This window comes from Epinephelus fuscoguttatus, linkage group LG11, assembly GCF_011397635.1.
Source record: "Epinephelus fuscoguttatus linkage group LG11, E.fuscoguttatus.final_Chr_v1".
NCBI lineage: Eukaryota > Metazoa > Chordata > Actinopteri > Perciformes > Serranidae > Epinephelus > Epinephelus fuscoguttatus.
Genome location: NC_064762.1, coordinates 15,073,987 through 15,100,224, shown reverse-complemented (window position 1 = coordinate 15,100,224; position 26,238 = coordinate 15,073,987). Strand labels below are relative to the sequence as shown.

General features: G+C 39.0%; 2 protein-coding genes across 2 annotated transcripts; one reads left to right on the top strand and one right to left on the bottom strand.

Moving 5' to 3' along the window:
- Positions 1-3,539: 3,539 nt before the first annotated feature.
- On the bottom strand, positions 3,540-13,611 carry LOC125897159 (dihydrolipoyllysine-residue succinyltransferase component of 2-oxoglutarate dehydrogenase complex, mitochondrial-like). Its single transcript, XM_049590255.1, has 15 exons — positions 13,471-13,611; positions 10,363-10,396; positions 10,023-10,065; positions 9,679-9,743; positions 9,512-9,586; positions 9,316-9,371; positions 8,861-8,969; positions 7,779-7,928; positions 7,572-7,645; positions 7,377-7,474; positions 7,089-7,219; positions 6,896-6,969; positions 6,710-6,793; positions 6,419-6,586; positions 3,540-5,528 (listed from the first exon to the last, which is right to left on the bottom strand). The coding sequence occupies exons 1-15, from the start codon at positions 13,531-13,533 to the stop codon at positions 5,394-5,396; spliced, it is 1,359 nt and encodes a 452-aa protein (XP_049446212.1). The 5' UTR covers positions 13,534-13,611; the 3' UTR covers positions 3,540-5,393.
- Positions 13,612-13,808: 197 nt separating this feature from the next.
- LOC125896629 (prospero homeobox protein 1-like) lies at positions 13,809-26,184 on the top strand. Its single transcript, XM_049589340.1, has 5 exons — positions 13,809-14,145; positions 14,600-15,909; positions 16,295-16,396; positions 16,949-17,143; positions 22,093-26,184. Exons 2-5 carry the CDS (start codon positions 14,605-14,607, stop codon positions 22,258-22,260), a joined length of 1,770 nt encoding a protein of 589 aa, XP_049445297.1. The 5' UTR covers positions 13,809-14,145; positions 14,600-14,604; the 3' UTR covers positions 22,261-26,184.
- The last annotated feature ends 54 nt before the right edge of the window (positions 26,185-26,238 follow it).

Below are 26,238 nucleotides of genomic sequence, written 5' to 3'. Positions count from 1 at the left end.
CTCACTGCATGTTACCTTGAATTGATGTAGAGAACTTTTTCTTCATGATGAAGAATCCAAAAACAGAGAACAGTTCTTGCTGAATCGAAGTCATAGGGGGCTGCATTTAACAACAGCAAAACAATATCAAAGCATCTGTTACAAATGCTTACACAACTTGCATTGTATACTACAAGTCCTGCTTTTCTAGTCATATGGTCAGTACTTCCCAGACAAACAGCTCTTTCTTGACGAGGAACTGAACACAAAGTGAAACTTATCTATGCTCTCTTCAAAGCAAGACTCCATTCATAAGAGCATTAAGTTTAATTCGCTGAATGTGAGACCTACTGGTCTACCGCTGCCTTGATCAGTTAGTTTGTGTTGTTGTTTGAATTTGGTGTTTTAAAGCAGTAGTTCTAAACTGGTCCAGCCACAGGGTTCAGAAATCATTAGTTCAAGGTCCAAGGAGTTGAATAAATTCAGCATCATACTTGCGTGTGGCGATGTTGTCAAGCTAGTTTCTGTTAAGTAGCTGTATGTTCACTCACTTTACAGCAGGAAACAGCACCTCAAAATAAAAGCGTTGTGCCGGAAATTCACTGTACTTTAAAATACAGTGTTTTTTACGAACTTGACACGTTTGCAAGTCGCTTGCGGTCCATTAGGAATGAACCTGCAACCCAGTTTTGGACCACAATCCATCAGTTGGGAACCACTTTTTTAAAGGGTAAGTTTGGATTCACCCAAGTCACACAAAAACAAACCATCTAAACAATCAAGGAAGTGATAGACCAGCAGCTCCTGTGTTCAGGGAGGTAAAATGACAATGAAGTCTGGCTTTCAAGAGAACAAAATGGTCATTTGGGGGTGAAGTTTTCCTTTCACACCAACAATAAGTTGAACATTTGCTGTTTGGCTCAGAAAAAGGTTTGCAAAATTCCAATATGTCACACTTTAGCTCCAACAAAGTTATTATAATCCTGTATATTATTCAGAGACTATCAGTTTATCAAGGCCCATAAAATTTACCTTATTTGAATGAGATTCTTGTGGTGAACATTTAGTGAATTTCAGTCACATTGTGTAATTATAATATACAGGATCCCTCTCATAACCATCAGCAATGTATAAAATATAAGTTGTAGCTAAGTCCAGATAAAAATTATATAAAAAGCAATACAAGTATGTAGTTATGCTTTCGATTAGTTTGTTCCCGGCTGTGTTCATGGGGGATGTGTACAGAATTATCTAATAGATGTAAAACCACGACAGGATGTTAGAATTCGTTTGAACATGCATACAAGGGTTGCTCATTTGACAAAATGTGTTAAGATGTTCCACTAAATGAAGAGTACTCTAATAAAACCTAACAGGATGTCTTCAATAATTTAAAAGTAAAAGTGTTTGAGAATAAAAATATAAATGGACAGTGTTGCTTGTTAATATTAGTATCTCCTTAAACCCAAAAACACACTTTTTCAATTGGATTAAAGACAATTCTTTATATAATGACACTGATATAATTAGCGATTTAAAAGAGGAAAAATAACAGAATAATTTAGGTAAATTATCTCTCTGATGTGGCTTAATGAAAACAAACAGCTAGCTGCCAATTTCTAATGGGCCATCTTTCATCTGAATGGACACAAAGACTTAAAACCCACATCTTATTGAGCAGTCCAATTGGAAATTCACAGATTTGGCCAAATTTTGAAGACGAAACAAAAACCTGCCAACAAACCCTTCAGATATCTATGCACCCACTGGCACACGCTGCCAATTAACATGATCTCAAAAGCGCTAATGGAATCTTGAGCGGTAATAAAAGTAAATAATTAAATTAAAGGAACCCTTGTATCATTGTTTGCTGTATTCAGGCCCATTAGGACCTCCAGTATTCTCATGGTAATCTAATGTTTTGGGTTTTTTGTGTCCTCATAATGAATTCTGTGTTTTTCCTCCAAACAGTGTTGTTCAGACATTTGTGTAGGTGCTGGCAGAGAAACAAAGACGTACATTAGGACCCATTGTCCTCCGTGATTATTAAAGTAAACAGAAATACTGAAGGGGCATCATACACAGCTGCACACACTTGAGCCTGTGTTTGTGAAGTGGGAGAAAGGGCCAAGCAACCCTCAAGACTTTGTCAGAGACGATCCCATTATTTGGAGCTTCTCAAGAGCAGAGCGGTGGGCTCGCTAATGAGGCTTTGAAGATCGGTTTTCGGTACAGAATTCAGCCGCAGCAGGGAATTCAGGAGCAAAGCAGATTTGGCACGAGATGAAATGCTTCAGCCAGGGTCGGCCATGACAGCGTTCACGGCCTCAGCTTTGTGCTTTTCTTTTGCCGTGTGAGTCTTTTTCAAAAAGACTAAGTCCATTTCTAGAAGATGAAACTTGAGCTGAAATGTGCTGCCCCTTGAAAGTCAGACATTCGAGTCGACAGTTGAAGACCCCTCAATGGAATGACATTGCTTTCCTGGTCAGCATGCTGTACTTCTGGGGACGTTCAGGTCCCCAGATTTTGCTGCAGAATGAGCACTCCTCACTTTCACGCCACTCTTTGGTACAGACAGCTGCGGACTTTCCACCGTAAGCCTTCGAGATAACATTATCTTCTCTCTACTGCTTGGAAACAGTGAATTTACAGCTCACAACAATGTAGTACGACACAGTCTCTGGGTTTTGCTTGATATCTAGTGTTGGGAAAATATATTGTTGCACATGTCAGATCCATTGTTTGCGCTGTTTGCTTGTTTACTATATCACATGAATGCTGCTGACACACTGAACTGAACCCAGGTCAAACTTTAGAACTTTCAATGGAAAAATCCCCTGAATTGTCAAACATTCATAATAAACAAACAAATCTGATTCAACTGGCATAACTCTGAGTCAGGTACAGCCCTAAAATGTGCAGTCAACAGTTTCTCTAGTGCAGTGTACACTTGGAATTGTTTGGCCTATACAACTTCAGAAAATAGCTACAGAAAAAGCCCTTTACAAGTTCTTAGAGCTCGATATTACGTCTTCAGATGTCTTGTTTTGTGTGAACAACAATTCAAAACCCAGAGATTCCATTTACAATCATGAGACAAACTAAAGAAGGAAAACCTTAAACCTTAACCGTTAGCTCATTATCAAAATAGCTGCTGATTAATGGATAAGTCAATCGACGTGAAAAGGACTAGACTAGTAAGCTCTAGTTAATCACTATTGGACTAAAGTCTGTACAAAGCCTGTAAAGTAAATGTGCAAGACAAAATTTCGTACATAAAACTTTTGAGATGTTTAATGTTTAAAACAGTTTCTTTAAATAGATACAAGTATTCTATATATAGGATAGCACGAAGCAATTCTCATCCAACAGTGGAGCTCAACATAAAAACCTGCTGCCAAATTGTGCATTTTGAACATTACTCCCAACATATTGCCCATAAAGTAACAATATAGTGTATATAGAGTGCTGCAGGGATGAGGCTTTGATTTTAGCATTGCTCTGGTTCCCTCGACAAAAAGCGGATGAGATTTTTCCATTGAATTTTGGATTATTATTAAAAAAAGCTCTGTGGTGAACAAAAGTTTTTGATAGTTATACATTTTGTTTAGCAAGATAATCTTTACAAATATTCACCACTTTTATGATATTTGAAGCAAAAATGCAACTGCCAGAGGTAAAAAGCTAATGTTAGACTACAAATGATCGACACTATGGTCATATGACTTCAACGTCGTTACCACAATGAGGCTGTAAAGCCGTGTTCAGCATGATAAATTTCTGTAGTCTCATTTAGCCACTTGTCAGCAACCACCTTTTTTTTTAGACTCATAAAAGCTTCAAAATTTACAAGTGGAGTATTTACTGACGTATTTCATGTTAAAGCACAAAATGTAAAAAATCTCTAGGGGCCGTACACGTGCCGCGTCTTTAACCACCTGGAAAACACAAGCTGGGGCACTGGCCGCTACTTTTGTGCCAGCTTTCAAGAGCGCAGCAGCAGGTGGCATCTGAGGTTGCTAAGCAAACTTAACAAGCACTGTTAAGTGCAGAGCTGATTTTCTTCCTGGTGCTGTTTATAAGTGTGTGGGCACATCGTCCATGGGACTGATGTAAAGTTCAGAAAGCTCTGCACCAAAATGATCAACTTTTCCGTATTTATTATAGACTGATGTTTCTCTTCACGTTACATGCGGTGCGCGCTGCTGCATTCCAAAAGTTGAACTCAGTTTATCGTTGATCTCGGGGCACAGCTGATGGCATCGCTCTGGCGTTTGAGCGCACCTGCTGTGCGTCTACATTGAAAACAATGAAGTTGAGGGCAGAAAAAACGCGATGTGTACGGGCCCTTAAACTTGCGTTAACCACAGACCTTATTTCAGGTATCTATCCAAAACCCCATTGACTTTGAGACGAGGGAAGTGCAAAAACGCTAGGTCATTTCTGTATTTGAGGACTCATTCCTGTACCACCCTATATATGTATGTATATATATATATACACAGGTTAAAAAACAAATAGTGTTTGGTTTGTGTTTTGTACAGTTTCTGCTAATGAACAGTGAATTCATGTGTCTGTTTTACAAGAAAGCTGAAAGCAATTTGATCAACATTGTAAGACTTTGAAGGTCAAACAATCTGCAGGGCAGATTTAAGACAAAACGGAAATGATACAGGACATGGACGACTGTGCGAAGCAGGAATCTAACTGAGGTCACCTCTAAACATGGCACAGGGACACGTGTTTCATACAAAACCTGCTTTCCTGGTAGCTGATTCTTTTCCCCAGACTGTTGCTAGTAACAATGAGTAGCAGCAAACCAAAGAATTCTTTCAATCCTGTGTTTACATTAAAAACATCTTGAACTAATCTGTGTGAGCGCAGCTTGGCCCCGCTGTGGAAAAAGTGGCTCAGGAGGAGCACTAACTAACGAGCAGTGGACAAAGTCAGGAAGCCAACTGCTGCCTGGAAAAGCCATTTTGTTGCAGTGAGTGTTTGTCTATTGCTTCATATGTCCATCTGAAGAGCACATGGGTATAATGACACACCTGTCTGTGAGTTATCGTCACCATTTTATGCCTATGTGTTCCAATGTTTGTCCTGAGACGTGTGATGTAAATGTGACTCGTCCCACGTCTAAATTCCAATATAGCAAAACAATAACTGATAGAAGATGGCGAACAATCTATTTACTCTGCTGATCAAGCCACAGCCCATTTCAAGCATATTTATTTACAGATAATACCACGTATTTAAGCTCCATATGAGTGTTGTGACCTTAATATCCCCTCCTGCAGTTCAGTCAGACTATTTAAAAAGACAGCAATAGTTGTGTTGGCGATCTTGTGCGTGTTTTGTGACACGGAGTCCATTTTTATGCATCTTTAAATAAGAGTAATGTGGTGGTGGAAACATCACATGTCCAGAAGCAGCACTCGTGGATCTTCCACCACCGCTTTGATCTTGCGTAAGAAAGTGACCGCTTCTCTGCCATCCACGAGCCGGTGGTCGTATGTCAGAGCCACGTACATCATGGGCCGGATCTCGACCTGCCAAAGCAGAAAGCAGTTTTATTGTTTACTCTTGTTTAAGTGCATCAGATGTAGAAAACAAGTAGATCCATGTTAGTATGTATGATCACTGTCTGCCCAGGCTGTCTGTACGTGTAGCTCAGGTCTGACATTAATTTCCTGGAGACTTTTCTGTGTAAAGCCTCGTCTTACACATATAATTCCAACTCCTACTGTATGTGTAAATTGTCTGCGATGTAAAGCCACAGCTCATGATTTATGTGTTCACAATGTATAGTGCGACTGTCAAGCCACAACCTGAGTGCTCACACTGTACGTTCAGGTACGTTCTGTAGGAAAGAAAGGCCCATCAGCCCCTGCAGACTCTTCTGGTTACTGACTTCTCAACAAAGATTTGTTTGAAAGCTCCAAGGCAGCTAGAAGTTTGTTTGCTAACAGAGGTCTGTAATGTTACATCAAAGCTGGTCACAAGGATGCATTATTGCCAACGTTACTCTTGTTCATACGGCACGTATGCCGTTTCCACAGCTCGACCAGCCTGACCCTCTTATTTCCTGTCACCATGGCACTTTCAGTCTGCTGTCAGAGCCTGACAACAGCCAACAAAAATTTTCTGACATGCCAGAAATTCCTTCAAACGTCAGCCAGCCGGGAGCAGTTGATCAAGCCATGATCAGTCCTCGCTTCTACAAACAACGTCTGGCGAAGCGAAAAATTCAGAACGACTACAAAATGAGTCGTGCAGCTCGAAAAACGTGTCAGAAACATTCTCAAATCGCACGGTGTATGCACAGCTTAAAGTCACTATTCACTTTCTTAGTAGTTATACAGTTATAGCTCATTTAATTGTTTCTTTTTAAACACTGAAACAATTATGACACCTGTATCTACAGACACATAACTCTCACCTGGCCATTGATGGCCACAGGTCGGTCGAAGATGCCATGCATGCCCAGGATGGCAGACTGTGGGGGGTTGATGATGGGTGTGCCAAACATGGAGCCAAACACGCCACCGTTGCTGATGGTAAAGGTGCCTCCATCCATGTCCTCAACGGCAAGCTCATTTTTACGAGCCTGAGGCACACAACACAAATCATTTTCTCTTTTTCGTGGTGAATTAAGCAGATGTTGGTTTAAAACTACTTTGCAGTTTAAAATGACAAACATCTGGGACACCTGTAGCACAAAGCTTTTTACCTTTTCTCCCAGTGCATTAATGGTTTTCTCGATGTCAGCGAAGTTCATGGTCTCAACATTACGGATCACCGGCACAACAAGACCCTAAACAAATACTCTGTTACTCAGCTGTATTCAATGTGACTCAGCATTTAGCAGAAACAGTTTTAATATAAAAAATAAAGTTTATAGAACCAGAAGTCATACCTTTGGAGTTGCCACAGCGACGCTAATGTCCACATAATCCCTGTAGACAATCTCTTTGGTTGTATCATCAATAACTGTAGATAAACAATTCGGGAAAACAAGTCAGTTACACAACAGGGAGTAAAGCTCCCTTGGAGAAAGTTCAATTTTAGGCAAGAGAAAAACCAGTGGAAGTCAGTCACTGTTATCTTACCAGCATTGACAGCAGGTTGGTCAGTCAGAGCGTATGCGGCTGCCTTCACAAACGCTGACATAAAACCCAGTTTGATGTTGTGTTTCTTTACAAAGGCATCTTGATGGAGTTTCCTCATTTCCTTTATGTTGCTGAAGCAAAGTTAAGTAAGTATTAGAACATTAGTTTAGTGAGCAAACCTCTTTGAAAACTGGAGAAGCCTGCTGAGGCTTGTAGTCCTGACTGATGAGGGTTTAGACTCATGTAGATACTATGAGGTAAGTTAGATAAATCTGTGCTGCGGCTCACCTCATGTCCACTTCGTTGAAGGTGGTCAACATGGCGCAGGTGTTTTGAGCCTCTTTTAGCCTCTGGGCGATCCTTAACCTCATACGGTTCATCTTCACCTGGACAGAAGGAGAACAAACTTCATTATGTCCAATATTAACTCTAACTAAAGAAACAAAACATCAATGAAAAATGTCATCAGCATGTGTGTGTTACCCTGTTTTCTCCTCTGCTTCCTGCTGCTGGAGGAGCTGGTGCCGGAGCTGCAGGTGTGGGCTTGATGGCAGAAACTTGTCAAAGGGGGAAAGACAGGATGTGATATTAAAACAGTGTTCGTGGCCTAATCGGATACATACTGCACATTAATTACATATAAATGCTTTCTGTAGCATGTAGACTCATAAGCTGGAGAAGGAAACACACCAGGTTTGGCATGAACGGCCTGTGGTGGCACCGGGGGCACTGGAGGCATGGCAGAGGGGGCTGAAGTTGGAGGTGGTGGTGGAGGAGGAGGTGGAGGGGCTGCAGCCGGTGTCTCTGCAACTGGGGAGGGAGCAGCTTTGGCAGCAACAGCTGAGACCACAGAAGTAAAGAAAGACAACTCGTCATCTTGTAATTATAAGATTCAATCTGACTTAACCCAAACAAAACTTAAACTAATGGTGCCTGGAGATTGACCTCTACACTGAACAAAATATTTATCACCAATCTTGACTTAGCCTGCAATGCTTTTTGAATAAGAAAAATAAGATTTGTTCCACAACAAAAAATAAAAGTCATAAAAATATCATAGAAAACATTAAATTAAATGTTCTCACACATGTAGACACTCTGTTAAACACTGTTTTTATGTTTTTAAACAAATTATAAGTGAACTTTAAGTTTGTTTTACTTGAAAATCATTACTTCTTTTCATGTTTTGCAAGATAGAAAATTATAATTACTGGCAGAAAGTGGTGGTTCTGTCTACTATCTACCTATCTGACATGTCCGTAAAAACCCCATTTACAAAGCTGACAGGATTTAGGTATTTTACATTTAGCATAACTTCTGGGTGTTGACATTTTCACGTATTAAAGAGACTTGTTCCACATATTATTTTTGCCATTTGAAATGCACAAACTTTAAAGTTTAATATCTCAAAACCATTCAGAATGCAGACTGAACCTTATAGTTCTAATGTGGCAAAATGTAGTATGGGTCTGCCTTATTACTGCTGAGATAATTCAATACATTTTAAAGCAGTGTGTCTGTGGTAACAAAACAAAGAAAATCACATCAAATGTTCCCCATTTAAAAGAATTTGTGATATTTTAATACTGTATATTATTAAGGGAAAATAAGGCTGTTTGAGTAGAAAGGCAGTTTTATCTCTCAGTCTTTTATCTCTAAACAAAGTAAATTTTTAAAAAATCTAATATTTTGGTACTGAAACTCAGGTATCATGCTGCCACCAACATATTAGTTCAGTAATAAAAGGATAACTGATGGGTCTCTAAGCTCACCTCCTTTCCGGAGTTTGAAGAGCGGCGTCCCTCCTTCTACCCTCCCTCCATCAGGCACCAGCAGTTCCTCAATGACACCAGCTGCTGGAGCGGGGACCTGTACTGAGGTCTGCAAGTACAAAATACAGACTTTTTTTTAGAAGTCATTTTCACACACTCTGTTTAAAGGGGATCTATTATATGACTGTAACAGAGAACAGTGGCACTTTTTCCCTAAAAATTACCAGTAAAATCTTCTAGACACAACCAGACATGTTCCAGCAGAAATATGATCTGAAGTTAAGAAGACATTAACGACATCAGTAACCAAGATTACATGTTTCCTAGATGTTAGCCTGTAGCTACATGTAGCACCTCATTATTTGAAACTTTGGCCACATTTAATCTGACATATTAACATCATATATAAAAAAATCAGAGATGATTTTAGGGCTGATGGTCTTTCTTGTTCATACCTTGTCCGTCTCAATTTCACACACCACTTCATCTTCTGTCACTGAGTCGCCCACAGCTGAAACAAACAATGAAAGAGCATACAGTATTTCATGTGCAGAATATAATTAAACATTTGGCCCATTCATAATACAATATGGGACACCAACTCCTGTGAAATACTGACAACTTAACTAAGATATTTTGACTTATACTGACCTTTCTCCCACCTCACATCTCCCTCTGAAACAGATTCTGCGAATGCAGGAGTTTTGACTGTGACAACCTCATCCCCTGCACAGACACCAAAACAACAGTTGCTGTAAGTTAAACACTGAGCAGAGTGACCGTCAGTACAAAGTGCTGAGAATTGTTGCAATGCATACTGTGAACAGCAGATGTCTTGAAGTATCTGATGTGGAAGACATTCGCTGATGATGGAAATTCACATCTAAATGTCGAGAAAAAAATAATTACTTGTATTTTTAGACAAATGCATTTGTGCAAACCAAATTACCATGCTTTACCAAGCACAAATGATCTGATCAATACGCAGATGCCTTCCTCATCTTTTTACCTTTATTGTAACGCACATAAAACCCCTTTGAGATCATTTTTGCTGCACGGATTTACAGTTGAGTTACATAAATAAAATAGACTCTGACAATGCTTTAGAGTGGTTACTGAGGGGCGTTTAAAGACAGCCAGCAAAGCAGGAGAGAGCACTTACGACTGAGAATTCCTGTAAACTAGTCGCCTGCAGACAGGGAGGCCTTGAAAGAAAACAAAAAAGAAGAGGAAGAAAGAAAATCAACAACAGCAGCTTTTCCTGAGGCTCTCACATGAGATATGAGAGGAGTTCTCTGAGAGCTGCAATTAACCACTTGTGGGCTCCTAAAGGCATCTCAGTCATTTGACAAGCATCACTTACTCTGCTTTGGATGATCCACTCACAGAGCTTGTTTATTCATGAGCAGTAACATTAAGACTGCAGTTTTAGATGCTGCATTACTGATGAGGTTCTCGAATCAAGCTAAAGGTCTAGTCTGCTTCGTCAGAGGCACACTTACCTGATGTACTTTGTCGGACCAGCACATTATTGGCCTGAAAAGATGAAAAGTAAAACTTCAAAAATATGGTTCATATTAAATTATTTATATATGTTGCCTGTGAATTATGACAGCCCTTTAAAATGGCAACTTTTTAATCACATTAGGTTGATTTTGATTAGCTGTCCTCCCCATACTTAGATTAAAAACAAGTCTGTCGCCAATGTTGAGCATCAAACCATCACGTACTTTTCCCCTACATCTTACACAAAGGTTTAACAGTTAACCAGCCTACTTAATCTGATATACAAACAAGCTTATGCAAACTGTAAGTCCTCTAAAAAAAACCCACCCATAAATTCTGAACTTTCATAGCTCGCCGTTAAAACCACTGGATTCTCCTATGCTGACTGCATTGCCGCATGTTATGAGTCATGTGTCGGGGTAATTTGAGGACAGAGCCTCTTGTTAAGAGGCCTTCCTCGTACTGCCTGCTTTTACACTGATGTTTGCTTGGTGGAGTCGCTTGTTTCCCAAACCTAAACCTCCGGATGTGGGATGCCAGAGGAGGGTGGAGTTGTCAGAAATGGATCAAACCTTATATAGAAGATCAAAGCGTGCACAGACATGCCGCCACCACGTTTCTGTAGTGTTCAGTGCTCTGACTCACCAGAACAACTGGTGTTTATTATGTACCATGAAGAACAGAGAGTACAACGTTACACTGGCGGATGAACAGCCAAAATATTCAGGCATCTTGGGTTACTGTTTTCAATCTGTTCTGCTTCTGCGGTTTCTTTTATAATATTTTCTAAAAGAGTCTTTTGTGCCATTGCTGACACACATTTGCGAAGTTAATGAAACTGCCCCACATCAAATCCTACCTTCAACCAATCATCCCCTTAAATTATTCAATCTGTTGATCAAAAGTCCAAAGTAGTTTTTAAAGCACAAATGCAATACATTCACCGACACTGATTCCAGTTTTAACTTAGTCTCGCCACCAGACAATCAGAGATCTCCGCCTTCTGATAGTCTGGGGACACTCCTTTCTAAAGTGTGTTTAACACATCGGAGAAAACGGCCAGCAACAAAGCAACGCCACTTGCATTTTTGAAAAGGACACGCCCTCCCAGAAATGTGCGCTCCCCCTTTTCTCGTCTGCAAGGACACAAACACACAGAGAGCTTGAAAATGGATGCCGAGAGATTTAACTCCGTTTTATCAAACGTGTGCTCAGTCCACAAGATTGTGGAAATGAAGCACTTACAACGACTTTGTTTAAAACTTTTAATGTACTCGGACTATGTTTATGAGCACAAGAGTTCAGCGAGCCACCGAAGGACCACCCTGCGGACTTACTATTGGTTCTGCAACGTAGGGAGTTTTTTTAAACTCTGAAATTGTATCCACTCATCTAAACACAAAATCAGGGAGAAAGACATCAGTCTTTAGTTAAGCAAAGCGTCAAAAGACTGACTTGTGAGTCTAGTTATAACTAAACTAAGCGATAATGACAGTAATCATTAGTTGTACCCCTAGTTATACACTCAGCCGCCAGTTTATTGGGTAGTAGGTAGGCTACATCTAATCAAAACTAAAGCCTAATGCAACAGCCCTGCAATAAATCCACAAAGGTAATGATGATCAGTTTTTGTTTTGGAGAGGTGTTGCTTTAACTGTATGGTCAATGTGAAGGATGACGTTTGTGGTGCTGTTGAACTCGGGGTGTCTACGGATATAACCAAGTTAAACTGAAGACTTTTTAAGACCTTTTAAATGCCACCTTATATGAATTTAAAGACCAAACCTGCGATGGAAATACCCATTTAAACATACAGTTCAAAGTGAACAGTAAGGAAAACGACAACAGTTGGGTGAGTTTAAGTTAAATGTGTTTAATGTAAAAAGAAAACTAAATTTCATCGCTGTTATAAATGCTATTTATTACTGCAATTCTTCGGTCTGTCCAATGATTGTAAACAGTCATTGGGTCTGTCAGGCTGGAGATTTTTTTGCAGTAATGTGACCAAAACTACTTAAGACTCATCGAATCTGAATTTAAGACAATTTAAGACTTTTTAAGGACCTGTAGACACACTGTAGACACTGTTATTAAGCCTACCCTCATACATGCTATAAATGAGGTGGAGTAAAATAATACAAAGAGTTATCAGTATGAGGCAATAAACTGTAGCAGCACCATAAGCTGCAGCCTCTAAAGATGAACATAGTTCTAGCTAGGTGTACTAAACTGTCGACTGAGTGCATTTTTGTGAATGAAGATGAACTAAAAATCAGTCTAACACAACAGCACCACAAACTGCAACTTCTAGAGTGACTGTGAAGTTAAATCAAAACCTCTTTAAGACTTTTAACACAAACTGACCGTTGTGGTCTAGCCTTCATGCAGGTATGCTTTACTGCTTTGGGCTGCATCATTTTTAGCCAAGTGTACCTAATAAACTGACAACTGACTGTATTTCTCCATAACCCTATGCAGGACAATAGTCTCGCTGAAGTAGGGAGAGGGACAAATGAACCCTGACAGTCACAGGACACACCAGATTGTACTGTCATGAGCATGTTTCAGCTCCATTACCTACTCAAAGCACTTTAAGGACACCTGAAGCTTGACATGCTATTAACTTGGGTTATAGTATGTGTAACATGACATGGGCTATTTCTGTAAGGTCAGCTGCACTCACTTCAGTCATAAACACACAGCAGCATAACATGCTAACATTAGCCTGTAAAGACTGTTTGGTGTAGTGTTGAAGCAGTTTTTGAAGGAACAGCCAATAGTTTACAGCAGACAGGGCTCTTAGCTAGTTACTTAGTGAGTTTGTTATGACTTGCTAACAAAGCTATCTTTAAATGTTGCTTTTATTCTGATATAAAGCCCCATTTTCAATAGTCAGGTAGTTAACAGGGTGCTGCTCTTAGTTTCTTCTTCTACTCATCCTCACTAGCTGCCTCCGAAGCTGTCAGTGTCCGTCCTTGGTAGGCGAGGCCCTGCTACACAAGCTAACATTAGCTAGCTAACCGCTAGCTGTGCCTTGTTTTAACCAGTCGGAACTGTCTCAGAGTTAAAACACAGGCTCAGTCCAGTGTTTTTGTCCAACCTACCTGGCTCATCGCCGACAGAGAGCGACCAAGCGTCTGGTATGCACATCTGGACCGTGATAACATGGCGCTGGCTAGCGGCTGTGTGTCTTATCTGACAGCAGTTGGTGGAGCGGTGCGGAAGCGCGTTGCTACCACGCGCGAGGGCGGTCCGACTGGGAGCAACCAATGCGGCTGGAAGGGGAGGGGGAGTCTGGAGCACAGAGCGGCGGGAGATGGGGGTGGATAGAAATCAAACTCGACACTATGAACTAAAACCTGACAAAAATCATATTAATTATTGATTTATTTCTTAATAGTAATTATTACCTATTAGTTATTGTAGTTTTTCAGATGATAGCATTCATTTAAGGTAATAGGACTGTACCATTGCTAGCATGAGGCAGTGATTCATACTTGATACATTCTTTCAAATTAATTGTTCACTGTTCAAGAAAAATGGGAAGAAAATGAATCCAATTTGAATGTTTTCTTAAAGTAGTCCATTAAATGTGATTTGCCTAATTTAAATAACATATTTAATGTCATTATGTGCAGGTAGGGATGGGATAGGTTGACATATTTGACCACACCTCCTGTATTTTGGTGGGGCTCTTAGCTGGACCACTACAAATACTTGAATCACTCCTGCAAGCTCCAGACCTGCATCCTCCCCGGGTCCCTTTCCACAGGCAACAGGTGGGTTGTTGTTTTATACTGTATGTAGATGTGCTCTTTATTTTATAACCTGCATGATTTAGCTTTTACTGCCATTTCAAACTAGGATGTAAGATGTTTATCTGTATCTGTATCTCTGTTTATCTTTATTTTTACCCATGTATCAAGTCTCATGTAATTATGACTAAACTAAAAAAAATGCAACTCAAAAGTGAGGTGGAAATACCTGAAAATATTTGAAAAATGTTGTGTGCTAGTGGTGAAAAAAAAAGCCAACATACTAAATCCTTTATTCTAAAATTCTCTTTTATCTGGACATTATTTATTATTGTGGCTTCATGTTAAAGTTGAGTCATATTCCAGTTCATTTGAGTGAAATAAATAGCCAGAAAAATGTCTTATTACATTTTATTTTGATTTATCTGCAAGTCAAGTCAAATCCAAGTTTGTCAGTGTTGTTTTTTTTAAACCCTAGCAAGCATGAATCCAAACATTTGGAGCAAAGGTATGTATCCTTCCAGCAGCATTTGTCTTGACGGCTGCACCACAGAGCACCTCTCCTCCTTTCAGCCAGACCCCGTGCTGTCAAACTCAGATGTGTCAGGTGTTCCTGTGTCTTCACACAAAGACGGCGAGGACATAAAGATGCTCCCGGAGAATGCCTATTACAGCAGCAATGATGCTGGTTCAAGTCTGTTTTGCTCTGGCCAGCTGGAGCTCAGTCCATCCAGAGACGGCACCACTGGACATTTACCCCCCAGGAGACACCTGTCTCCTGCTCCGACTTCTTGTGGTCACCCTGAGTGGAACTTAAACAGTGGCCGTCAAGCAAAACGTGCCAGGGTAGAGAATATCATCAAAGGCATGACCAGCTCAAGTCAGGATGTGGAGTCAGGCGGCATGCAGGAAAATGAAAGGATTCAGGATCAGGAGCATGTGGAAAGAAGCCAGATGACGAGAAATCTCCTTGAGAGTCAGCATCAGCACCTCAGACAGCTCAGAACAAGGTTCGGCCATGTGGACGAAACAGCTGACACTACGGACAGCAGCAAGGACAGGAAATACCCCACCTGGAACCATTCTTCTGAAACATCTCCAAGGGAGGCATTCACAGATTCTCACAGCGAGTCTGAGAGCAGCTCAAGTAGAAAATATCAAGGATGGAAGAAGATGAAGCTGATGAACTACTTCCAATCCAAACCTGAGAGATTAAAGCTGATGGCGGATGTCTTAAAGTACGAACTGTCCAGAGCTGTCAGCAGGAGCGTCGACTCTATTTTCAAAAGCATGCCACTTCTACAGACATCACTAAACGACGAGGGGAGCATAGAAACAGATACGCCTCTTCAGCCATCTGTAGGTAAAGATGATACATTAAGACTTTCCTGTTGCACCAATACAGAGGTGCAAGTCCCAAAAGTTCAGACTGAAGCTCTGTCTCTGGTTGTGCAAAAGCCTCGACTGGAAAGAGCTGACAAGTTCATCTTTCAGTCCAGATCAAGAGCTCAGCATCATCCCAAACCTTCAGTCCCCTTCACTTGTGACTCCACTCACAACACTGCCCGTCCACATGCCCTCAGGTGTTTGCACGATGGATGCTCCGAAGTGGGTCAAGCAAAGTTTGGCAGACGTTGGAATTCGGTCAAAGTGAGATCGAAGGTCAACTCCAGGTCCATCAGAAGCCCACAGACTGTGTCGGTGGATCCATTGCTGCTGGAAAGCCTGTGTCTCCCTCATGTCAAGATCGAGTCTGATTGCCTGAAGAATAACCTCTACATGCTGAATGTATCCTTTACAATTGCTTCTTAAAGCCAAAAGAAAACCAAATAAAAGATCCAACATTGGACTACATCAGTACAGTGACAGAAAATAATGATTCCTTACTGTAGCTTCTGAAGCACCTGCCTTTTCCACACCAGTAATAAGTCTCCCTTTGCCTATTTGAGGTCCAAATAACAACCCAGTCTGTCACAAACCTTATCACAATTATTTCCCCTCTCTTTTAAAGAAGGCTACAACTTTCGCACCTTACAAAATCCAATAAGAACTCCCTTTGATCCTCAAAACTTTGAAGAAAATTGCAATTTCTCTCCACTTCCAAATCTCTCCAGTCCAGGTGTTTCTTTTGTGCAGGATGTGTGTGTTTCATCCTTAACGCTGCTGCATTCAGGAGGGTCTGACCACAAATCACCTGAAGAAAGCAAAGCTCATGTTCTTCTACACTCGTTATCCGAGCTCGCTGGTGCTGAAGATGTGTTTCCATGATGTGCAGGTGAGAAAACACTTGAAATACTGAGCACTGGTGCATTTCTTCTACACGTTTGTGCCATTTTAAAAGGTTTTATTTATAAAATATGACTTGATTTTACTGTAAAAAATACAGATGTATAGCATTTGCCACAATTTTGGTAAAGGTATGTCTTAATACCTTGAAGGAGACATATTTCTTGCTGTTTCTGGGAGAAAATCTTAAAGTGACGCATGATCCCAAACCTGTTTTATTCTTTAATAATGCATCTCTGTCGCCACAGAATAAAGAGTCAGTGAGACAAAATAATAGTTTTTGCTTTTTTTTATTATTCAACAACATTACAATCAAGCAATCAGATCAGGATTAAAAACTGTACATCATTATTTCAAATCTGTAAAACACAAATTGTGTAAAAAAAAAAAAAAGGCAACACAGATGTAAAAACGCTGTAGTTATATTTTATTTGCTTCATATTTTTAATACTCCTCTCTCACATAAAGACAAATCAATCACAGTTCATTAACTTTCTCACTCTGATCATGTCACTTACCTGTGTGTCCGCCTCGTCCTCAGTTCACGCGCTGCATCACCTCCCAGCTCATCAAGTGGTTCAGTAACTTCAGGGAGTTCTACTACATCCAGATGGAGAAGTTCGCCCGGCACGCTCTCGCAGAAGGAGTGGTCGACGTGAGGGGTCTGACTGTGGGGAGAGAATCAGAACTTTTCAGGGCTCTAAACATGCACTACAACAAAACCAACGACTTCCAGGTAAACCGATGCTACACTGTGATTCTTATACTGCTCTGAATGAACTAAACACTAATGACATCTTACTGACATCATGCAGATATTTGCTTTGGGAGCTTTCACTGTGGTCATTTTATTTGTCTTACTTTGATCTTCTTGTCTTCATATTTCTCAGTAGTCTAACATCTTAAAATAATTGTCTAATCTGTCCGCTTCACTGCAGTTGCATCTCCTTATTTGTAACTGGTTTATATATTTTAGTGGCTTTACAGGATTCATTTAGCTCTTTCTAATATTTTGTATGTAATATGATACATACACATAGTAAATGTGAATTGCTTTCGTAGTGCCTGCTATTTACTGTAAGTACAGAGGTAAAAAAAAAAAAAAATACTTGAGAAGAGAATTTAAAGCCATGCTTCATTATAGCCAGATCTCCTGCATGTGTAAACACACATCTACTACAGGCTCAATTAGATGTGATAATGCATGCAGATAATTTCAAGAGGATTTTCTGTCAGGTTAGTAAATAAATAAATATATCTTTATTGTCCATAAGGGAATTTGTGTTGGAATATTTGAGTAATACTTAAAATATATCCAACTCTTATTTTTTTCTTTTGACATTTTATTATTCATGCTGAATTTTTCCAACATGTAAATTTGATCACATCACAAAGTTACTTAACAGCATAACTGCTATAGACAAAATATACAAAATACAGATACTGAAACGAGCTTACCACAAAAAAAAAGGTCATGAATATGGCACATACTGTAAACTTAGGAGGGGGGAGGTAGGAAGGGCAGCTCAGGGAATCAGATTAGATACAACTTTTGTGTTCAAAGAAATAAATAAAAGCCTTCTTAAAGTTTACTGGTTGAGCCAAATGTGGATTATTTAACTTCCATCCAGTTTCCAGTCATAAACCCACATTAATATTGGCATGAGGAAAAAAACTTTCTCATATTGTTTTTTATAATCTACTATAACTAAGTTATAAAGACACCACTACATCAGTGAACAGGTGGAAGGAAATACTGATATTAATATGCATGGATACAGGACTGTGAGGGTCACTGTGATTAGCATTTTCTCCTTTATCTGGTAATTTATAAGTGCTCATGTTGACCTGTTTATGTGCACACAGGCGTTGTGTACTCTTCCACGCAGTCTGCCACATATTAACATAAAGTAACATTTAGTAGCTTTAATACTATTTCTACTAACTAGTGCATCTCCTTCATTACAACACTACAGCAGTGAGAAGTGTCAGTGAGACAGTGAGAAAAGTGTCATAGAAGGTGAGTTTACTGAATATAATCTTGAATGAGGATTTGCTGCAAAAATTAACAGTTGATAATGGATTTCATAACTTGTGAGTAAATGATATCATAATGAACACGGCTTTTTGATGACATGAATGAGCCTTTTAACTAAAGAAGCACACTGTGAAGTTCATGTCACAGTTTTTTAGTGTCATTATTTTTTTCAAGAGTAAAGTTAAAATATTACCAAATTTTAGTTTTGGAGTTTCATTTTTTTTTTTTTTTTTTTTTAAAAAAAAAGGTCACTTTGATTTGTTGGTTGATTTGAGTAATTAGGTTGTTGCATTGTGTTTAATATATCGTTTAACAACCTGCAGGGTCATTATATTACTTTTGAATTTTTAATTTTGTATACGGTGAGCACAGTATCAGATTTTCACAACATGATTATCGCTGCCAAAAGGCTTTAACCTTGTTTATTGATTTGTCCCTTTTTTGGGCAAATAAATTACACTGAAAATACAAGTGTAGGGAGGTGGAGAGAGTCTGTAACCACAGCTGTATGAAATACGACAGGAAGAGCAATTACACCTGATGGATAGATGACATTTTTTTATGGCCAAATTAATAATTAATAAGGGATTAAACATCCTGCTCGATGGTCTTAATCTTTTAGTTTATACGTGAGTAACATCTCCAGACAGCCTGCAATCAGATTTTTTTAAAAAAAATAACGGCAAAATATTTGCCTGCAGTGGGAATACACAGGTTAATACACTTTTTTTTTTTTTTTTTTTTAAAAATGTATTTATTTATTTTTTTAAGGAAACTGTATTCAATGCTTTTAAAGACTTTTTTAAAAGACCTGCACATTTGGACAAGATTAAAAATTTAGGACAAATGAAAATGGAAATTATGTGACTATGCTCAGCGTGGAGCATCAAGGATTCCAGCAGAAGAAAAAACAAACAAAAAATAAGAGAAACAGGCCAAAACATAAAGTTAGTTATGTGTGATAACATCAAAGTCAAAAATTGGGGTTTCTTTTCAAGAAACAGAAATGATGTAACTGTACTAAATAAACCTTTCTTTTACTTCAGTCACTGTCAAAGTCATGTCAAACTATTTTTCTATTCTTTTGGTTTTTATTTTCTTAGATTCCACATATGAACACACCCAGCAGTGATGTTGGGTGTGGGAGCTGAACTCAAACATGCATATTAGATGGAATGTAAACAGGGACTGCCCTCTTTGTCTCAAACAGGTTTCCTTCACACATCATCAACAGTAAAAGCTCATCTGTGAGTTGGACCTAAAGTCTGTTGTTTTAATGCATGACACACTGGTTCCTCACACTATTTTAAGCCATGCTTGTGCTGGAAACATGCGCAGCAACATACTCACATAAAGGGGTAAATACTTAATGACATCATAATATCCTATCTCAGCTGTTACACTGTTAAACTGAGGACATGGGTGCCTGTTGTGGCTGATGAGCATTAAGTGTCTTGTCTCTTTGATGGTATTTATATGACCCATAACATATTCCCCTATACAGCTGAGTTCAAAAGTTGGCAGACGTAAAATCCCTAACTTTGGCATCAGATGCTCTTTACACTGAGAAGCCAGAGGAATCAAAACAATAGGTGAGATGTACAGTAAATAACTACCTGACCAATGTTTACTGAACCCATCAGAATCAGTATTTGGCATATCAAACATGACAGTGACGATTCTGCAGTAATAGAAGCTCAAAAAGAAACTTATGTATTTTTTTTTTCTCAACCTGGACCCTATTTTCCCATCTTTGTGTCTAAGAGAATAATGGAAACAACTGTTTTTTAAACTGGTGCAGTATTGAGTGAAAGCACTGAAGCCAGCAATAGCAAAACAGGCTGCAATGTGACCACTTGCACCCTGTCAATATACGTCCACTATAAGTGCCTGTTTTTGCCACTGACAGGCTCAGATTGTTATTGTAAGTATTTGACAACATTATGGAAAAGATCCTACAGATACATACATTTTTTTCCTTTAACTTTAGCTTCTTCAGGTCTGTTTGTTATTGTGTCTAGCCAAGTCTTGCTCAAGACGAAATCTTGCGAGTTGTCACAGGAAGACAATAACAAACAGACTTCTTTGAAGAATTCTCTCCACAATGTCAGACACTAACAAGAACAATTGGAGCCTCTTACTGACAAAAACAAGCACTTACAGTGGACTACATTGAGGGTGCGCTATTGCCCTTGATGATTACATTGCAGCCTGTTCTGCCACTGCCAGCTGCAGTGGTCTCACTCAATACAGGACCATGTTCTTCCAAAATAAGGTTGGAACCTTATTACCCTTTTCCTCCTTTAACTGGTGGCAGAGGTGCTGAAAATGAAAAATTCGTCTGGTGCTTAGAGACAAATCCTCAGCAAACTATAGGGTCTTTTAAATCCTGATGTAATCTCTGTGCAGACTTGAACACATTGAACATCCAGAACATAAATAGTCCATCCTTTGGGGAGCTCAAATGTGCTCACAAGATTTAATGGCAGACTCGATAGATTTTAATATTTGATCAAATGCTGGTGAAGAAAAATGTCACAGGGTCACCATTACATAAGTAAAAAAAATAGTTAATATTAATTTAATACTTATGAAAACAAAGCATTCATTTGAGAAAAAAAAAATTGTCATGTTCTCTGAATTACTGAGATTATTATCTTGGAATTATGAGAAACGTTAAAAAAAAAAAAAATCAGCTAATTTTACTGAATTAACAAGATAATGATCTCATTAATTATGTCTTCTCCAAATTAATAAGCTTATTATCTTGTTAATTACTAGTTCTATTAAATGCATAATGTTTTAAGCAGCTTTTAAGAACTGAAAAATCCAGACGCCAAATAGATGACAAACAAATCAGATTACCTGAGCTAAGAATGTGATATATATCAGCTGATGTGAATTCGTTCCATTAACTGATAAATTATAAATGATTATTGCTATACAGTGAAGCACAGAAATGCCAAACATATATTTCATCAAATGGGAAAAAAAAGAAAAAAGAGAAAGTTATCAAAAATGTGTACTTACATCATGGGTTGTCTAAATAAAATATATACTGGCCGATATATCATTATTGTGCTTTTAAACTATCGAATGTCAATATTGATACTGGCCTAAAAAATCCAGTATCTGTCAGGCCCGGCCAAAGGCAGGGATATTGTCCAAATTCACATTTATTATAAAATAAAATCAAGACCATTAAAAACTTTGATTGCAGCTGAGCCTTTTCTTGGAAGGTTTATATTTCAGCAAGTAGAGAATTATGTAATATTACCACCACACCACGCTGATGCAGTGTCTGCTGTGCTTCAAAGTCTTTGGACAGTGGACTGAATTTGGATGGCAAGGTTTGACGTTGCAACGTAATACTGTTTACCAGCTCCTGTATTGTTTGAACAATACATTTGTTAAGTGTATGAAAACACAGAAAAAACTTTAACACATTAAAATTAATATCGTTCATGCTGCTGTGCAGTTGATGCAGTTTGTTATTGATCATTCAACCGGTTTAATGTTGTTGTCAATTAACAGTTTTCCCTGGTCTAAATTTTGACTCGTTACTTACCTTCATTTCCAACGCCTGAATGTGATTATCTAAAATCTAAACTGGATGTGTGTAAAAAAATCTTTTTTAATTTTCACAGGTCCCTGACAGATTCCTGGAAGTTGCTGAGATTACATTGAGAGAGTTTTACATTTCAATTTCAGTGGGAAAGGATCGAGATCCGTCGTGGAAGAAAGCGATCTACAAAGTTATCTGTAAACTGGACAGTGATGTACCAGCTGAATTCAAAAGTCATCACGCTGGATGAGAACCAACCAGGAGACATCATGTGCCACAGTGGTTACCGTCACAATGTGGACTTACTCATGCCTTGATCAGCAAACTATTAGTTTCTGATGAAGAGCATACGTCATTGTAAAACAGGTGACTGCATGTCTCCAATATGGCAGACTGATGTCTGAGTTTATCAACTGTCTGTTATTGTCGCATCATAAGGTTGTTTTGTCATATGTATTTTGCTATATAAATCACATTATGTAGCAATAACACATATTCTTATTGATTGAAATGTCTTTTAGTCCAACACTGAACATTTTCTGATTTTTGGGAGACATTTTTCTCTAAGTAGTACAAAATAATGTCCACAGCACGTGAGAAAAACATGTTTAATATTCAGCAGAGCTCATTATTACCAAGCTGTATTTATGTACAGGATATATAAAATGGAAATTAAATGAATTCAAAAATTGCTGAATTAGTACACGATGTCTGTTGTAGCAGTGGTTCTGTTTCTCTTCCATACTCACCATTCAGATCCATCCATCCACTTTCCATGTGACACACTGTGGCTGGTTCTCCTTCGCAAATCAAACAGGCCTTCATCATCCATTCTGTGTGCTTCGGTCATAATGATCCTTGTTTCCTCTCATTACTCCCGTAACAGTGTTGATAATCCAGAGGAAAATTTTCCATGAGTGAAAATCTTGGACCCCTTTGTTTCACAAGTGGACCCTTTGTAAATGTAAAATTTATATCAAAAACACCTGCTCCTTAATAACTGCAGTGTGCACATATGCATTTGTGCTCTCAACAGCCCATTCACTGAAAAACTGCTGGCACTGTACATTTCTGCAAACCACAAATATGTCATATTTGCATGTTTCATATGTATCATATTGTTTCTCAAGTGATGTCATATGTAAGCTGAATGTGGGCAAGACACCTGTCAAGCTGCAGACCACTGATTGAGACCAACAAACAACAAAACCAGTGATTTAGCGACCCATTGCTGCTTTTTCCAGCTGATTTTTAGGCAAGAAGAGTGGTTGTTTTTTACTGAAGCATTGCTGCCTTTCCTACTGAGACTGTGCCCCCCAAACCAGGCATTTCAGGCCAAAGCATGAGCTTTACTAACCATAACCAAGTAGTTTTTGTTTCACCCTATCCGCTACATAATGATGAAAATGTAACGCATCTGTGGTTTGCAGAAACATTTTTTCTGGAGATTGGGTTGGTCAACAATGAGTGACAACAAGGGTCAAAGGTATATTCTAGTATACATCAAAGCAACATTATGCAACTTTTTCAAGAAAATTTAATTACCTTAAATAGCAGCTTCAAAATCATTTAAATGCTACACTTACAAAAGGGAGAATGGTGCATCTTTTACTCTGTACCCTGAACGCTTTACCGCACTACATTACACACCAGAAGTAAGCTCTAAGAAGAAGCTAGCTTGGTTTTGTTGTCCTCATATACCCTTAGCCATGCACAAATTTAACTTTGTAAGTGAGCAATCTAATGCAGCGTTGCAAACTGTTTATACTGTCCTGACGTAAACTGTACATGGACGTCGGAACTATTTTCTGGGGGGGGCAGGATTTTTGTTGGGAGGGGCGGGGGAAGCACGCACACTTATCAATGATTAACGATTTGATTTGAAGTTATTTTATAATAACATGCAGTTATAAGAGAACTAGAATGGATGAACACGGCATCTTTATTGTTAAGAAAATTAAACTTTGATAACTAAATCAAGCCATTTAAGGAACATAACAGCATTATTTGTAACCTTGAATGAAAAAAAGAAAAGTCTGTGCTCCTGACTCAAGGCTTTTTTATGCATTTCCAAAATTGGACCTTCTCTCAGCTGACCTACTGATGAAGATTTTAAGCAGGGTCGAGACATCACTTTCATCCATAAGGTCACTGTGAGCGTTCATAATGGCCAAATGTGTTAGTCTCTCCTGCGTCATGGTGTTGCGCAGCCAGGTTGGGATGGGAAGGGATGCGCACGCCCCGCACCCCTAGTTCCGACGTCTATGAAATTGTAGTGATCTGTCTCACAATTAATGGGAAAACAAGAACAATATGGCAGCAGAGTGTACATCCCTGTTAATGTCCAGTGTTTCCCACAAACTGAATTAGATGTGCTGGCCCGCCACAATATCAACACTGACCGCTATATCAATTTTCTTTTTTCTCTTTATTTACTACTAATACAAGTACTACTTTTAAAATGGGTACATTTAACTGCGTACAGTACACTGATTCGCTCTGCCCCTCCTTGCCCCGTTCTTGGGTTCTCTCTATGTTTATCAGGCTACAAATGAGATAAGAATCAGCTAGCTAGTGCAACCTGCAGTCCCTCCACCTCACTCACTGCTGCTTGGGGGCTACTTTGCCGGGAGGAGAGTGGGCGGCAGCCCTAGAGATGAGCCTAAAATTCAGCAAGTGCAAATCCCAGCGCCGGGGGTCACAGCGATGGGCAGCGGCATAGCTGGGTCTTATCTGTGTAACAGCAGCAACAGAAAGTTTGCTGATCCAGCAGGGAGTTGGAGCGGTGTGGGATGAACCCCCCGGCATCTGGGTCTTCACTGGCTGAATCTGAGTTGCTACAGGACATGAAGATTGTCCACGTATAAATTTGCAGCCATTTCTGAGCTTTTTTTCAGAGACAGATAAAAATAAAAGCATATCATTTGAGTTCTTTTTCAGTTAAATCAACATTATGGTAAATGGGCTTTGATGTGCATTAGTGATCACATATAATAATAATGAGCTGAATGTGGTACCAATAACTTTTTTGCATCTTTAGTTTGAATGTAATGTAATATAACAGCAAGATTAAAAATTTGTATTCAAATAAGACATAAAAATCAAATTACCATTTTTGTTTTTAAAAAGCCACTGTTGGCTTAACTCATTATTGAGGAAACCAGGCTTTAATCACTTGAACCCCAATGTCCCTAGTAGACTTTATCTCCTTATTTGACAAATTTGTTATCTTCGTAAACAGTCTTTGACAATCCTGTGAACCTCTCAAACCTACAGGAGATAAACATTACAGACCACATCAACCACCACAGTGAGATGGTCCTTTTCAGTTACATCACATTACAATTTCTTACACTCACATTCATTCAAGCCACAAGTTCAGCGAAAGAAAATGCTGCAAAAAGCACATTTGTCACAAAAAATACACTAGTCTGATTTTAAACTCTTAGGACTCTTAAAGATGGCAGCTTCTTTTTAGGTGCAATTACGTCACAGTATTGTATATTTAAAAGTTTAAATTATTTCTATATAAAAAAAAAGGAAAAAATGGCTAACACACCACCATTAAGTGTAAAACTGGGGATTGGGATTTGATAAACTAGCATACAAAGTTTTACACTGAAATTTACTTAGGTGTACGGAGTTGCTCCGCATCACAGAAAGTTCATGTTACCATTTATTCTTGCAGTGTCATTCTCCTCACTTAACCATGCAGTGATAACATGTTACCAGTCTTCCTTAAAGGGTAAGTTTCATATTTTTCAACCTTGTCTAAATGGAGTCTGGTGAGTTTGGTGATAGCAATTTTGAGGCTGTTTCTGGTTAAACAAAAATAATCTTACTCTTCAACAAAAAGGTCTATGTTGTCAGACACTGAGAATAATAATCTGAGCCTGTCAGTGGCAAAAACAAACACTTTCAGTGGACGTAAACTGACAGTGCACAACTGCCCCAAGTGTTTACATTGCAGCCTGTTTTGCCGCTGCTGGCTGCAGCGCTCGCATTCAATACTGGGCCAGTTTAAAAAAAACTGCTCCCATAAGTCACTTACAAACAAAAACATGGGATCATAGTGCCAGGTTAAAAATTACTGAACTTACCCTTTAAAAAAAAATTCACATTGGCTAAACGAGTGAAGTCAGACAGATGTCAATAATTATTCTTCAGGCCATTGTTTAATTTCTAGCACATTCTCCTTCACTGTTTTGTGGGCAAACACACATCAGGC